The sequence below is a fragment of the Manacus vitellinus genome, unplaced genomic scaffold, assembly GCF_001715985.3.
Source record: "Manacus vitellinus isolate BGI_N305 unplaced genomic scaffold, ASM171598v3 scaffold_4_pilon, whole genome shotgun sequence".
Taxonomy (NCBI): Eukaryota; Metazoa; Chordata; class Aves; order Passeriformes; family Pipridae; genus Manacus; species Manacus vitellinus.
Window position 1 is genome coordinate 3954314 of NW_021940604.1, and position 16569 is coordinate 3970882.

General features: G+C 36.9%; 1 protein-coding gene across 1 annotated transcript in view; it reads right to left on the bottom strand.

The window, feature by feature from the left end:
* Positions 1–16569, bottom strand: part of SYNE1 (spectrin repeat containing nuclear envelope protein 1) — a 291013-nt gene that overhangs the window by 40762 nt on the left and 233682 nt on the right. Inside the window, exons 114-126 of the mRNA XM_029962721.1 lie at positions 16205–16360; positions 15294–15464; positions 14072–14205; positions 12481–12685; positions 11160–11342; positions 10031–10177; positions 8826–8980; positions 8307–8454; positions 4502–4596; positions 3292–3526; positions 2371–2565; positions 1702–1827; positions 811–966 (exon numbers count right to left, since the gene is read on the bottom strand). Of these exons, the coding sequence (XP_029818581.1) occupies positions 811–966; positions 1702–1827; positions 2371–2565; positions 3292–3526; positions 4502–4596; positions 8307–8454; positions 8826–8980; positions 10031–10177; positions 11160–11342; positions 12481–12685; positions 14072–14205; positions 15294–15464; positions 16205–16360 (2106 nt within the window). The remainder of the gene's footprint in view (positions 1–810; positions 967–1701; positions 1828–2370; positions 2566–3291; positions 3527–4501; positions 4597–8306; positions 8455–8825; positions 8981–10030; positions 10178–11159; positions 11343–12480; positions 12686–14071; positions 14206–15293; positions 15465–16204; positions 16361–16569) is intronic.

Consider the following 16569-nt stretch of genomic DNA (forward strand, 5'->3'; position numbering starts at 1 on the left):
TAACATACATGCAGTGACAGCATAACTTAGATGTATCTACACTGGCTCATTCAAATGCTGCTAACACATAACATGTTCTGTGCTGTTAACTGTGAAGAATTTTTCCTACTTTGGAGGTGCTTTTGAAGCCTTCACAGGTATTTTACATGAAGTAGCTATTTCAAAGTTAGCCTCACCATATCTGAACTGCAACCTCTACTGAAAACCACAGAAATAACATTAGGATAATCTGAAAAGCTGTGTGAGAAAGGCTCCACTACCTGGAGTGCAAAACAGAGGCCAGAAGCATACTAATAGCATGATGCACCTGAACAAATAAAACAATACTTCTCAGCTCATTTTGCAGGCAAGCAAGTCACCCTAAGACTAACAGAAATGCAGACACCAATGCCTGATGAAGCAGAAGCTATCAGCAGAACTGAAGGTACAACAGAGCAATGCTGAATAGGGAGGAGACATGCTTTCTGAGCACAGGTCTTCCATGAAAGCAAAGTATAACTGTTTTATTTCTGTGTTTTTCCCAGACAGCCATGCCAAGTCCCATAGCTCACAGTGTGACCTTTTTGTTGATTTTTCAAGGTTGCTTAAATATGACTTCACTGCCATTATAAAGCTCAAGAGATCCAGAAACACTAGCAGTAACTAAAGGAACATTTCAATGAATGTTTCCCCTGATTCAGAAAGAATTCATCTTTGAATTTAAGTGTGCCTACATGCATCTTTTCTAAAAGCTGCTACTTGCATTCAATTTTTCTTCCAACACGTCTGTAGCCTGCATACTACTCATATCAGTGCTCATGCTGTACTTGCCTGGTGGCACAGCTCCTCCCACTGTCTGTGCAGGAGCTCTATACGCTCACTGAGGATTGAGATATCATCTGCACTGATATATACAGACAGAGTCTCCTTCAGCAGAGAGAGGTGTGCAAGGTCATCTGTCCAGCCTTCAACAGCATTCTCTAACTCCTTAAAAGAAGAACATGAGGAAAAAGGACCAGTAACAAATAAAAATTTGAATGTGTTAATGAAACATGAACATAAGCAGTCTTATATCACTAATTTAAGTCCTATCTGAGCAGACCTACCATTTCAAGCAGATTGTTTAAGCCTCATTTCAAAGAAAAAGGAAATATAAATCCCAAAGGTACCAATATTTTCAGAGTTATGAGGGAATTAACTCCACAATACTGAATGATACATCAGCCTTGTAACAAATACCCACAAACTAAGAAACTCCTCAACTCTCTAAGGTTCAAAGGTATTTGGGAATTCCTAGTATTGGTTTGGACTTCTATGTATAGAAAACATTTTCAAGTTGTGATTCATTCCTAAAATGCAAATAATATAGCCTAAAAGCGTTGTTTAAAACACTCCACAGTAACCTCACCTCAAATAAAAAGCAGTAAGGCAAGAGTTTTGATACCATGAGTTTAAATTTTGAGTTAGAATTTCTATAATAAAAACATACTGGTATACAGTCCTTCCGCAGTACTTTTCAGATCCTGTTCTGGTATTACTTTGATCAGATCTATATCTACCCTGTGGGGTTTGCATTATGGTGAGATCACTGTGGTATTATGCTGTCCATATACTACATAGAGAGTTCCTTGTCACAGGACTGGTTGACTGGTTTGCACAATTAACAATGGAAGAGGTTACTGCACAAAGGCAGAGACTACAATCAACAGAGAAGTGCTTTACCTTGCAACGAATCTGCTCTGCATGCAATTCATCATGGTGATCTGGCAATGGCTGAGAAAGTTTTTTTTTGAATGATCTTAGCTTCTCCAGGGAGTCCCCTATGTCCTTTTCACATTTTTCCCAGTCCTGAAAGCAAAAAATTTATGAGACTTCAGTTCTGGTCTGGGTTATATTTATGTCAGTGGATTTGCCTAATAAAAACATGTCTTGAAATCTCCCTTTAAATAATACTGAAGTCTCAGAGTTTGAGTCATATGCAGAACTATGTCAATTTTTTTTTGTATAGGTCTCTGCTAGTACAAATACACAAGTCTCCTATTATTGAAATGCTGTCTAGATCAAGCTCCATCCTTTCAGGGAAGCCTCTCCCTGCTAAAATTATTTTCCACTTCCTTTCTTGAATGCCTGTATTAAACACACCACTGTTCTTTGAAAAGAACTTCATGCAGGTGCATTAATATTTGGGGAGAAAAAAGTGGTTGGGGAAACTGCAAATTCAGGGCAAATTGAAGCACCTGTAGTATCTTTGCTAAATCAGGATTCTAGCAGCTACACCCAGGTTTAGTGTTTGTATTTGTGCTTGTCCATTGAGAATGCTTTTCTTTACCAGGGTTCACAGTGAGAAAACATAAACTTGCTGAAGAAGTACAGAAGAAATTGCACACTTACTTTCAGTAGTAAAGCAAGCTGTTTCTTTTGCTGCTCCAGTTGGGAGCTAGCTATCTTCCAGCGCTCCTGAATTTCAGTAAGCTCTGTCTGCAGGACTGCCTCAGCTCCACTGTCAGCAGAGAGCAGCAGTTGCTTCCCAGCTTCCACAGTGAGGATGTAACTCCCTTGCTGTCTTAGGAGAACTTTTTCTTTAAGCTAAAAATATTAATAGTTTTCTGTCAGCTTTGTCTTTTTAATTACAATTAGCAATTCAGTTATTCATTCTCAAGCCCATACTTCATTGGTTGCACACCTTGTCTTAAGCATGAGCTATGGCCCAAATGGTTTACCCTAACATTTTCGCAATCATCTACTACAGCAGACCATTAGAAAACTTCTCCAAGGACATAAAGACACGAAAGGCTTCTTTCTCCCCACTAATATCAGTATATTGATTGCTCTTAAAGAGACTGAATTCCTCTAGAGTCTATTATGCTTATAAGCTTTATTATTATACCCATCTTCCAGCTAAAAACTTGAAGACACTGAACCGATAAATAGATAGTGTTAACCCTGCATGAAGATGGACACTCAAAGAATCCTTTTCTGTTAGCTAGAATACATTCCTCAAACAGGACATTATTTTTTTTTCAAGATAGTTTCAGTGTGACACTGGTTATAAAGCAAAAACAGAAGCAAACAAGGCTTGAGAGTAAGGACCCAGAAAGTTCTCAATTATATATTTTTTGTGAACTCCAATTTTGCTTCCATCACACTACCACTTCTGATATTACACTAGTTCCAAAGAAGAACTAACATCCAACGTTGCTTTCTGCAAAGCAGATAGGCTGAATCTAAGACATTTTAAAGAATGTTTTAAATGATCAAGACTGTAAAAAAGGCAGAGATTTTATCTGTTTTCTTCAAACACAGTGGACACACCTGCACTTCATCCAGTAGTGCTCTTGCTTGCTGCAATGGGATAGGAACATTGCCCAGCCCAGTCACCGGCTGACGGGACATCTCCATCAGCCACTTGCGCAGCTTCTCTGCCATCTCCCTGTAGCGCTGCCACTGATGAATCTGGCTGTCAATGATCCCCCTCCTCTGCTGTGCCCGGCGAATTACTCCTTGCCATTGATTACTTAGAAGAGTCAGCTTCATATTAAATTCATCCCTATTATAAATACATAAATTACAAATAAGAATACATAGTAACCTTCATAATTGGATGTATTTGTTTAATGAAATTAACTGATGGGAAAGGGAAGATGTCTGGCTGTCAATTATGAAACACTAAGAGAAAAGCTCTGAAGCCTCATAATAGCTGACGGAGGATAAGAACTTCACACTTTATGTACTGGAAGAATTAAAGGGATGCAATTATTGAGACTTTAAAAACTCCAAACCTTTAACACATAAAACTCTTCTACTTCTCCCCAGAAATACACAAAAAACCCCTCACAGGTTTTGCCAGTTTGGATGAGTCAAATTTATTGTAAATCATGGAGATTTCACATTTCACCCCCAGATTTGCTATTGAGTTCAAAGGAGGCATAAGATACACAAAGCATTAACAAAATTCTCACACTCCAATAAACAGTTCACCTTGTATTAGGATCTTAGCAAAGTCAATGCATATGCACAAGTGTGAACCCACTGGTGTTGCACTGATTATCATTCATTTGATCACAAGCATTTAAAATAAAATATCAGGCAGTAATGAATTCATAATCCATTACATTAAGGTTGCAGGTGTTCTTAAATGGCAGTAGGGAATTCTCCTGGTGGAGGCAAATCCCCACCTGGCATAAATCAAGTTTAACCCACTAAATCTATCACTGCACGCTCCTTTCGTGAAAGTGACATTTTGAAAGTACATCAAAGTAGACATATATGTAACATGTTTGATAATTCCAGACAAATCTCAGGGTTGTTGTATTCTCAAATACATTCACATACCCTATAGCATCCGAAAGATTACTGTCTTAAGATCTGACTAATTAATAGCTTAACCCAGTAATAGTAACTTCTATTTCAGAAGAGCATGATCTGAACACTGACATCTGCTACCTTCTCTGATTGGAAGTTTCTCTCTAGTCTAAGTGTTACTTCACATAACTAGCAGCAGCAACAACACAGGAATATCTACCTGTCATCCACCTGTCCTTGTTCTAGGAGGAGCTGCCCATCAGAGATAATTGAATGCAAAATCTGCTGGCGGCTGAACATCTCTGCCTGGAATAGCTGTTGTACAGGAGACAAGGATGTTAAAACAAGATCTTACATTTTTAATTCTGTCTGTATGCACTGGTAAAAATGAATTTTCATGTATTAAATGTAATTTCAGATTAATTCAATGGTAGTTTTGTCATGAACTTAAATAAAAACAAATTTAAAAATCTCATTTTTAGAGTTACTTGCTGCTTACGGTAATTATTAGTTCCTTGAGACCACCATTATAAAGCTAAATGATATCAACACGAGCTTGGTTTTATGTTTCTGAGTAGAATTTAGTGATTGACATTATTATTTACAAAAAAATCCATATAGGGTATTTTGTGCATGGATAGAAAGGGTATATTTATTTTTTCACATGTTTAAGAATATTATAACCCTTTGCCTTGTTAGATTGAATTTATGCCCAGACCATGTGTGATAATGTTACACAAACTTTAAATACATGTTTACATTGCCAACAGAACCTTAAAAGAAATGGTCAGCCATGTACAGGAGCTAGAAATTTTCCACTTCTAATTTTCCCCATCAGGCATATTAAACTTCCACAATATTTTTAAAACTCCCTTATTACTTATATATTACTTAAGACAAAAAAATAACCAAGTACTACTGAAGCAAAGATGACTTAAGTTGATAGGCTACTTATATTTATTTTTAAAAACATCTTTCCTTTTAGTAACAGACCATGTTGCTAGATAAAGTTCTTTGGGAATATTCTTATGTTCATGCAGGTACACACAGGCATCAGCTATGGACTGGACCCACTCCATGTTCAAAAGGTTTACAGAGAGATTCAAAGAAAAATTATACTGGTATGAAGCTTGAGATATCTTTTCCTTTAGTTAGCAATGGCATTAGCAGTTGACAGAAGTTCACCCTTGCCTGAATTAAGAGCCACTATTCTTCAATTCTAGACTACACTTCTGTTATATGGCTTCCCATCAGCCAGCTCAGATTGTGATTGTACCAATCCCTGCATCTGCCACTGCTGGTAAAATACCCACTGGCACCTGTACAATTAAATCCCTTAAGCACATGGTATGAAGTTTAGGACTTCTAGACGATGCAGCAATTTTTCAAAATGAAATTTTGCCTCCCTGAATCACTAAATTAATTCTGAAAATGTTAGGTCATAAATTTTCCCATAGAAAGAAATAGTGTTGTCTGATTTCCTTGCAGAAATATTTGATATTGTCCTTTGAATACCTTGGTACTTATGAATGACTGAGCCTGAATTAGAGGGAAACTAAATGTTGTATTATCTCAAGAATGAAACCACAATAATTTGGGGTTGAGAATTTCAGAAAGCTGAGCAAGAGGAGAGAAATTTTACTCCCTGTCACATCTATTTCTGTCAAGTTAGGGGAGATGAAGCAAAGGAGGCAACAGCATCTACCAGCATTGTTGACAGATCAAGACTAAACAGAACACAACTGGTTACAACTGGTTAAACACCTCCCATCACAAAAATAAAACCAATAAAAAAAAAAACCCACAAACAACCAAAAAACCAGCAAAACCAATTCTTCCAAAAATGAAAATTTTAATACTTTTTTAAGAGGGTGAAATAAAAGCTTATGAAGCATGAGGAACTCTGCTTAGAGTGGAGATATTCAAGTCCTACATAAAAGTAGAGACATTTCTTTCAACATCCTCTTGCTTTCCGCATGTACACTCTCTGTACATAAGATCTGTTACCTGGGACCACTTGTCACCCAAATTTATTCTCATATGCAGATTACTGAAATACAAATTCAAAGGAGAAGGAAAGGAAGGTAGGTGTTGAAATGCACACTGAAAAAAAAATTCAGTAATTGAGTTGGCAAGGAACTTCCTTCCCCTTCCCTGCCAGCACTTCATCAAATGCTTGTCTTGGTGCATTCCCACTGCACAGGAGTCCCAAGCAATGTATCCCGTACTAGAGAACTGCACAGAAAGGATTAAAAGATCATCCTGACAGACTGATGCAGATGCCAGTGTTAGTGCATGATATTTGAAAAAGCTATCACCTCCACACTGCTGGTTTGTACATTTCAGTGGAAGGTTACTTTTAAATGAGGCCACTGAGGTGGTTGGGGTCTTTGTCGAGTAAACACCAGTAGTTATGAGTCAGCACTGGAAAGTTGATAATAGAGCTGGAAGAGTTTCAACATCCATTCTTGGAATTCAGGTGGAATTCAGGTTTCACAAAGTGAAACAGTGCAGAAATGCATCTCAAGAAGTTGAGTTTTGACCCTTATAGTCATAAGGAGAGGAAAAAAAATTCTTTTTGACTATGACGAAGCACTGCAAAGTACACGGTGTTTTGTGTACTAAATACAATTAGATTATAAATAATGCCAAAATTCATGGGGAAAAAAAAAAGGCAGTTTACATTTTTTTAGGATGAATTGCAGTATTTTGAAAATCAAATATTAATTCTCTTAATTCTGAGAGATGATTTTATAGTTTTAATAAAAAGGGCTTCAACAGAGTCACTGAGTAACACTCATCTGAGCTAACTGCTCAGATCAAGATTTTAGGAGAGAATTAAGATGAGATCTCAAGACAGTTGAACACAGGAAGATTGCCTTACCTCCTTTCAAAAAACTATAGTTATGATTAGACACAGCAACAGTAGGAAGTTATCCACTTAGTAATGATTTCTGGACATTCAAATCTCAAAGATCTGAGATGTTTCAACTTAGAAAGACACTATCCACTTAATACTGGAAGCAATGAGGAAATGAAATAGACGACATGTGTAAAAACAAAGGCAGTTAAATGCTAATGCAACTGTATGCTAAAGCAAGAAAAAAATGTTTTGAATTACTTTCTGCTATTGGACACTCATTCAAACACTATGCTGTGAGATAAAAGGGGGGGGAAGACCGTAACTCTTCCTGTAATCCGGCCTGAGTCTGGGGGGAGGTCAGCTGAAAAAGTTGTGGGAACTGAAACTGCTGTGGCCACATGGGAGCTCTGGTATGAAAATTGACTTCTTTTACTTGATCTTTACAAGGATTCTTGGCAGTAACAATATGGGTAGAGAAAAAATGTGCATCTCTTGACTTCAATTAAGATCATCCTCTAGTAAAAGGCATCCTCTAGTAAAAATTCTGAACCAATCTTTCCCTGCAGCAAAAGCTGTGCTAGTTCTTGATTTGTTACAAATAGACAAATGCAGCATGCCAAACCAAATCAGTTTGTTCTCCAAGGAAATGTTACCAAATGGAGGCCCATGGTTACTTACATAACCCAGTATTTGATAAAAAAGTTTTTCTTTAACATGCTCTTCAAATGCTATATGCATTGACAATTAGTAACAAATAAATAAAATCAGAATAAACTGTAATAGAGATTTTCTCCAGTTTATGTCTGAAGACAAAGAACCAAATGGCATGAGAATTGTTATGTTTTTACAGGAGGATCAGCAAAAACTTTGATTTCCTTGGTACAAACCAATCTGAAGTAGACTAAATGTAGGGGACAAGCACTCATAGGCATAGTGATATGTTATACACAAATGCAGACAGATACTCAAGTCCTCCCCAAAACTGGGTATTGTTGACATATGTTCATGCTTCTGTTTTTAAGTTAAGGTATCATCAGATGGTGCAGGCAAATGTAATTCAATTCAAGGCATGCTATTATATTACTCAAAAAAGGAATGTGCATTCCATTTATGTATAAAAAGTATGTATTGTAGTTATGTATAAATACACATGATGACTTGCCTCGTGTGCCCTCTGTTGCTCTAAAAGGCTTTGGTAGTTTCCTGAAATCTCTGCTGCCAACTTCTGTTCAGTCTGAACCAACAAATCCATCCAAGTCTCACATTTCTCCAAGAAGGTCTGCTGCTGCAGCAAGAAAGACTGCAGCTTACTAAAAGAAAGAAAGATGGATTCAGGTAAGGTCTCCTCCTCTCAGTGTTAACAACACACAAGTGTTAAAGGTCTTGCAATAACTTTTCCAGCAAAATTCCAAGTCAGGTGGTAACACTTTTCCCACTTAGCTGCCTCATTCAATTTATTCAGTCAACAGTTTCAAAAATAGCAGCCTTCCTCATTTCAAAGCCTGTTAATTTGTGGCAAAACCAACATCTCTGTTCAATGGCTTTGCTCCTTATAAGTACATCAAAGAAAAGGAAATTTGCTTAATGAAATACCCGAAACATTTTCTATATTTTGCAAAAGGTATACTTTGTAACTCTTGTAACCTAAGAAAACTATAGAACAAACTGTATCTATCCCAACCTGAATCTCTCCGTAGTCTGAGATGAGATCAGAGACCAATGTCTGTTCAGATTCTGCATCCTTTTGATTTCTTTATCATTCAGAGGAAGCCTGTAACCCAGCTCATTAAGACGGTCCAAATCTGGGGCCATGCTGCTGAACTTCAACATCTGACTCTGCAACAAAAAGAGTGATAGCTGGGAAGTTCAGGAATTACACTATTACAGACTTCAAAATTATGAACTAGCACTCAGTTAAATTTAGAACTGCCTCGGTTGCCACCCAGTGGTAAGCAATCCCTATGCCACGGAAAAATTGCATTTCCAGTTTTCAGCTTCTGGTCCCAGACTAAGAGAAGACTTATGTTCATATTTAAATGTTTGCAGAGAAGTATACTCAAACTGCACTGAAGTGTTTTCCTGAATTGAGGATTTATGGCTCAGAGCTGCAAAAGTAGGCTAGTGTTTGAAGCCATATGTTTACACTGCCAAAATATGTGAGCCTTTTTCCTTCTTTCTTAGCCTGAATGCTAGGCAGGAAAATTTCCATTAAAATTAGTAAATTTTTTATTTTTAGTTTTTGTTTTGCAGAATAGAAAAATCCAATTAAAAAAATGCCCTGCTTTTCAGCATGTCCAAAGTGGAATTCTGTCTAGTTAATCCTGACAGAAAAATAATGGAAGATTAAACCAACAAAAGTAGCATAGATGGCAGAGTTCAGCAAATTCCTGATATGGCCTCTGAAAGAAAGAGATGGAAAAAAGAAGCCCCACAAAAGATAGAGTGAAAGACTTCAAATTGAGATCACATGGTACACAGTAGGAATGTTTCTTCAGTATATCAAGTTACGCAAAACATATAAATTACTTCATCCCTAAATGAAATATCATTGAGATGGGAATTGCATAAATTCAAAAAAAGTTGAGAGAAAACATGATGAAGGAAGTCCCCAAGAACTGCTGACATTTCCATTCCCATTTTGATCTGATATTAATTTTATTCTGAACAGTTTGACTATTCTTTTCATCTTTACTTGGGGCAAAGTACCATGGACAATCACTCCTTGACTGCCATCAAACTTCTAAGTTCTCAGTCTTACGCTTTGCATGAGTGATAGTCCTTTACTATAGATGGAATACATGTATGATACCTGTGCATACCCTGTACTACAAGTAACCAGGCCAACAGAAAAAAACCAAACCAACACTTCCCACATTTATTTGTCACCTTGAGTTGCTCCATTCTACTCTTTATTGCTGAGAGATCAGATGAGTGACTGGGATCCTGTTCTTTCAATATTTCTTCTGCTTCTGTTATCCAGGTCTCAAGGACTTCCAGGTTCTTGGCAAAGGCTTGATAGTCCAGAACTCCAGCCTTAAATAGAAAAGGACCCACAGTTTAAGAACTTTGGCTCCACAGCATCCCTCCTGACATCACACTCCTAGTTATTCTCATTCAGACTTGCAAACAACTGAATAGGCTAGGAGCAATTGCAACTGTTGCTTAGCTTGCTGACTGTGGAATTATTGGGCGTTTTTTTTAGGTTAAAATAGTGCATTTTTGATCATAGCAAAAAGGCAGCATTTCAACAAAGTGCATAAATACCTCCTTACCTTGAAATAGATAACCTGCTCTAGCTTTCTTTTATGAAACTAAATCCAATGCTTAATTTATTGTCAGCAGAGAGAACTAGTCACTCTTATTGCATTTTTAAATTAAAAACTTCTCTCATGTTTTGTCTCATCACAGTACAGTGATGCTATAAGCACATTTCAAACAATGTTGGACTTCTTGGGTAAATCCTCTTGTCTCTCAAACAGAAGTCACTACCTCTGCTGCTTTTTCAACCATATAGTTTGCTATGGAGTACATTCTTCCACTCCTTTTTTACTCTTTAGGCCCTGGTGACATGAGCTACTGAACGAGCTTTGACACAAATGGTAGGTGTCAGTCTGACCACAAAAATCAATTCTACACAAATATGCAGAATCTCTCATTTGTTTTACTGATGAAGAACCAGCTGGGAAGAGAGGTTGTCTTCAGGGGAGAAGTAGGTGTGGATCCAGCTGTTAGCGCTATTGTTGTCTGCAGAAAGCATGGTGACCTTGGCATTCCAGACAGACATTTTCCTGCACGAGGTCTGCTATCCTCTTCAGAGAATTGGGACCTTCTTACAAGGTCTTTATGCTAGACTTGAGCATATTTTCTACTCTCAACTTTGGCTTCCAAGGAAGCCTAGGAAATTCTGGTGAACAGGTAACACCATCCTCTTTTCCCAGGCAGTTTTAGCTAATTTATGTGTTTTCAGGTACCACAGGATGATCAGAATCACAGATTGTAAATATTGCCTGCATACCTGAAGTACAGCCTGTTGCTTGCGGAGAGCCTGTTCTAGGGTTGACAGATTCTGCTTCAGAGAAAGATGATCAGACTGTATAGCTGCTGCTGCTGAAGCCTCCACCTGGCTTTTCAGCTCCTCCCCCAGATCCTGAAGAACAACCAGTGACTCCTGTGCTGTTTTCAAATCCATGAGCACATCCTGTGGAACACATTGAAGAAAGATATGAATAGTTAACCTGACACTCTGTTGATGTCATTAAATCATCGAAAACTTACATTTACTACCGTATTTCAATGTCATTGTGTCCAGTTACACTCTGTATGACATGCATAATAAAAAAGATATGCCAAAGTACCTGTACAGAAAGGAACATAAGGAAGACACTGCTCAGCTACTTTTGAGCTTTGTTGAAAGAAACCTTTTGAATCTACTGGCATGACAGTCCCAGTGGCAGCCCTCACTGGGAACTGATTCAGGACTAGAACTCCCTTTTTTTTCCTGTTATGATTTACCAGGAGAGCTGAAAAAATAACTTTTATAAATGGCCTAACATAATGATTAAAGAGGGACATAAAGAAATTAAGAAATTATGTGAACTGAAAAATTTGAATTGCCAGTCCATGGTGCCTGACCATAGTAGCAAATGCTCCAAAAGATCACTTTATTTTTCAAACACTAACATGTTTTCTTGTTGCAAGTGTTTGGCTTACATTGAGACAATTAGTATTTTATTTTTTTGGTTAATGACACTTAACATTAACTTAAACTCAAAAGAACCAAAATGTAAGCACAGAGAGGAGATAAACTATTTTGCTTTCTTGAGATTGTCTTGAAAATGGAAGAACCTCAAGGTTTCAGGGTCAATGGTGTCCTTCCATAAGGAAGGATAAAGACATTCCCAAATTCTTTTCATTCACAAAAAGTGAAAAGTCTTGGTTAGTGGGAATATAGTCAAAGATTTTATGTTTCTGTCTATTATAAAGAACTCTAAAGATTTAGTTGAGATATTTTATCAAGAAAGAATCCCTTCATTAAGCAGAGACGTAAAACTGACTGAAATGATATAATTTATCCATCTTCTCCAGAGAAAGGACTTCAGATAAGAGCTTCTGAAACACCACAACAACTAATGGAGGGATCAAAAGTCAGAGAAACTCATGAGATTTGGGTAGCAGATTTAAAGCTGTCTCTCTTGTGCCTGAGATGCATCAATAAAGTGAAATATGTTTGTAATGCATGTTTCCAAAACACCAAGAATAGAGTTTAGTAATAGAGAACCTCTCAAGATTTTTTTAGCCCGAAACAGAGAAAAACTGCAAAGCTTAACTGAACATACACTGCAGTTCTGAATCCAAGTGGTAACTTCATCATCAGTGATGTCTTTGCTGGTTGCAGTCTTCAGGAGTTCATTGGTCTGGTCTTCTCGCTGACGGACTGTGGAAGAGCACTGCTGGTAACAGTCCTTGTACCTCTGCCACAGTTGAAGGAGGGCTCTGCTGGCACGCAGTCGCTCTGCAGTCTCCTGCAGAAGGTTGTTCCACCTGGTGAAGAGACTGGATGAACGATCGAAGCTTGGGACTCCACAACAACTATCCCTGTCCCTCTTCCTCTCTGCTGTTTCCCATGGTCTTTTGGCTTTTGAGAAATTTGGTAACAATCAAGATCCGGACATTCAGTGAAAAAAACCAACCAAGAAATATGTTGACAGTCTGTTCTGATTTGTCACAGCGGGTCTGATCTATGGTACATTTGGCTCCTGTGGTACCACATCTGTGGTACATTTACTAATGCTTGAGGTCAGAGCTGCAGCACACCTTTTGAAGTGAAACTCCTCCTATTTCCATGTAGTACACTTTGGTTCACTGCACAGAGCATCTATGCCCAACCATGCACTGCCAGTACCAGATTCCTGCAAGGGCCTAAGAGGCCCAGAAAAAGTGTAAACAAGGAACCACTTATGCTGCTGCAATTTCCACCCAAACCCTGACAGAAAATTTTAAAGTCATAAAGCTCCCTAGAACTTGTTTTTAAAAAACTCCCAGACATATTAAAAATCTTTGTATCTTTATCATCCAATTAAACATCTAATACCCCTTTGAATTTTTGGCTTTAATGACAACCAGAAACACATACTTTCTCAAATGTGCTGGTATTTAGCAAACTGCCTCATTGTTTCCTTACTAAATAAAATCAGAATATTTTTCAATTATCTTTATGTGATCAAAACCAAAGTTTTTAAAGCAAAAACTTCATCAGTCATCACTGAAAATGTTAATTCCTACAGTATCTTTTTTGAAATGGGGTGAATAATCCCTCTCTCCACTTCCAGATTCTAGAACAGAATAGAGATTAAAATAATTTTGGCATGATTCTGTCTTCAAAAAAACCCTGAGCCTTCCACAAAACCAATTTTTTCTTTTGGATCCTCCCTTTCTGTAGCTTCTCTGAGTAAACCCTTACACCGATTCTTGCCTGAATTCAAAGTTGGGGAAGCTGTTTGCCAAGGTACTGGTGAGGAGCTTAGACATTCTTGCCTATCTTGCCCTTCCTACAACTACAAATAGCAATCTAAAATCTGGGGAACCTGATGCATGCATTGCAAACAACATTTTCAGACACAATTTTCAAATTTTAAGTGCAGCATTATTTTCCAGTATTGTATTTATAAATCTTGTTTGGCAGTCATTCATGAAGCAAAACTACTGACAGTAATGTCCAAGTGCTTAGTTGGAGAAGATAATGTTCCATTTAATATGAAATAAGTAAATAAGAGTCCTACTCCAGTCCTGCCTGTTCCAAAAAGCCCCTCAAGCCCCCCCCAAAATAAAATAATAAAATATAACATAAATAAAAATGATGGAAAACTGGGTCAGTGGATAAATAGATTTGCTACTGAAATTAAAGTTTAACACACAGACATTTTCTACCTCATATTCACTTCTTTCAAAGTGTTGGTAAGTGTTTCAGTCACTGGTGGTTGACATTCTTTCAACAATTCATTGGTCACAGAACCAAACTTCTGTAAGCTATTTTCTTGTTTTTCCAATTCATCTTGTAGGCTCTAAAGCAGAATAATAACAAAACAAAACCATGAGGTATTAAAATTCTGTGATGTAGAAACATTTCAAAATAGTGTGTATCAATTGCATCATACAGATTATGAATGCAAAAGTTGATTTCATGTGTTTCATATAAATAAAAGGCTATTTAATATAAAGATTGTAGTTAGAATAATTTGATTTTATATCAAATGTATCAAAAAGTTTTAGTCAAAAATCTTAGCAAAAAAAGTAATTTTCTGTACCTATTGTTTTACTGACTCCTCTCTAACACGCAAAAAATTAAAATCTAGAAGACTGGCTGTAAAGTCCATTATTGGATTCTCTTTAAATCTTCATTTGAAAAGTGCTGTTCAAGCTTAGAGAATTCACATATGTCTGGACTTCAAATCACACAGATATTTAAATTATACTGTAAATGTAAATTTGACGGTAAATACTAAATGGAAGAACAGAATACGGTAAGAACATAATTTCTTCTACTTTAGGCATCTGGAAATGTTTGTACAATTTTTTTTTATTTTAAAGATGACAACTTTCTCTGAAATAAAGGGTTTTTTTATGTAATAGAACAAAAATTTGAATATCTACTTAGTTTATTGCCATTAATATTAATTTATAATTTTATAATAGGAATTTCCTTGTATTTTATGCTTTTCTTACAGGGGTAAATTATTTGAACATGTGAGTATCTCAACTTCTGGAACAATATTTTCCTTGATCATCAATCTACTGTAATGTTGAAGGGCAAGTTAAAAACGTGATCTCAACATGCTCCTGTAGCTCAGAAGCCTGATGAAGTAGCATCAGAAACTTTAGTCTTAATGGTCATTAGTATGATCTAAAAACTTTTAATAATTTGATAGTATGGCTCAAAATTATAAAGAAGAGCATCAAAAATCTAAAAAATAAACAACCATCCCAACTTTATTTTTTTCCAAAATGATAAATGCAGTGGCTGTTTTGTAATGTGTTCTCTTAACATCATGTGATTTTAATGCACCAGTGTGTCTCTACTTCCACTTCTTATGAACCAAAATGTGTAGTTATCTGCATCCATGCCATTTCAGACAAAATTAATTCTTCTTACCTGAAGGTTATCAACCTGGACTTTCACAGCTTCCAAAGAACCAGTAAGAAGATAAAAACGGGACAAAGAATATCTGGCTTCTGTCAGGTAACTATTCAGTTCTTCATAAGCCACTTTGTAAATGCTCCACTGATCAAGAACAGATTGCAACAATATCTTCAGCTGGCTAACCTAGGACGAGGGATGAATAAAAACAAAAGTAAATGAAAAGCATTCAAGATATTTGGGATTTGTTAAAATTATTTTCTTCCTTTTGATCTCACATGCTTCTTGTTCTACATTTCTGATCTTAGACCTATTGAGAATGAAGATTTTGCACAACCATCAGTGGGGCTTACACTGGGTACAGCATAAAGTTCTGTTGATTTTATAAAGGTTGGATGGCAGGGACTGAGAAGATATCAAAATTCATTTCACTTTGGTTCAAAGCAGGATCAAGGGGAATTGCTAAAGACTATGAAACACACATCCCTAAGACAGGAAAATCAGTCTATGGAAGTCAGCAGAGAGCTAGCACCAAGACTATATTCCTCATGAGAAGGCAGACTGATGTTGATCAAACTTTGGATGTTGACAACTAATGCTGATCTCTTCCTTATTCAGTGAGACCTGTGGGCTTGAAAAGGTAGTTCCTTACAGATAATTTGGTACTTTTACACTAAATATCAGGAAACATCTAAAAAGCTTCAATTACAAAAATTAAAAGCATCCTTGAAATATGAAATATTATACCCATCTTATTTGGAGTGCACACACAAACTCGGGGAATGATGGATGGATAGATGGGAAGAGGGACACAATTCAGAATCTCCTCCCCTACAACACAGAAGAAATCCACTAGCTACAACTGCTAATTCTCCCTCCAGGCCTTATTCCTGGAGCTATAATTTGTCCCTTGATGATTCTTTTACCATGTGATCCAAATTGGCCCAGGAATGGTTAATTTCTTGCAGTGTATTCATAACAGCAGAAGAGACTTCTTCTTTCTTGTTCTGTACCAAAGAAAGACCACTCTGTTCTATATTTTCCACTTCTTTTTCCTTTGTTCTTATTGATTCTTCTAATTCCTGAAAAAAAAAAAGAAGATATCTTAGTATGTTTGCTTGTTTAATTGGCTAAATAACACCTTGATATAGAAAAGAAGCCCATAAGCTCCTTAGTTTAAAAAATAGGAGTCATGTTTGCATATTTTGGCTTTTTATTCTCAAGGGCCTCATAACTCATCAGCAATTCCACTGAATATTTTATGTTCCCTTTGAAGCCTAATAGTTTGCTG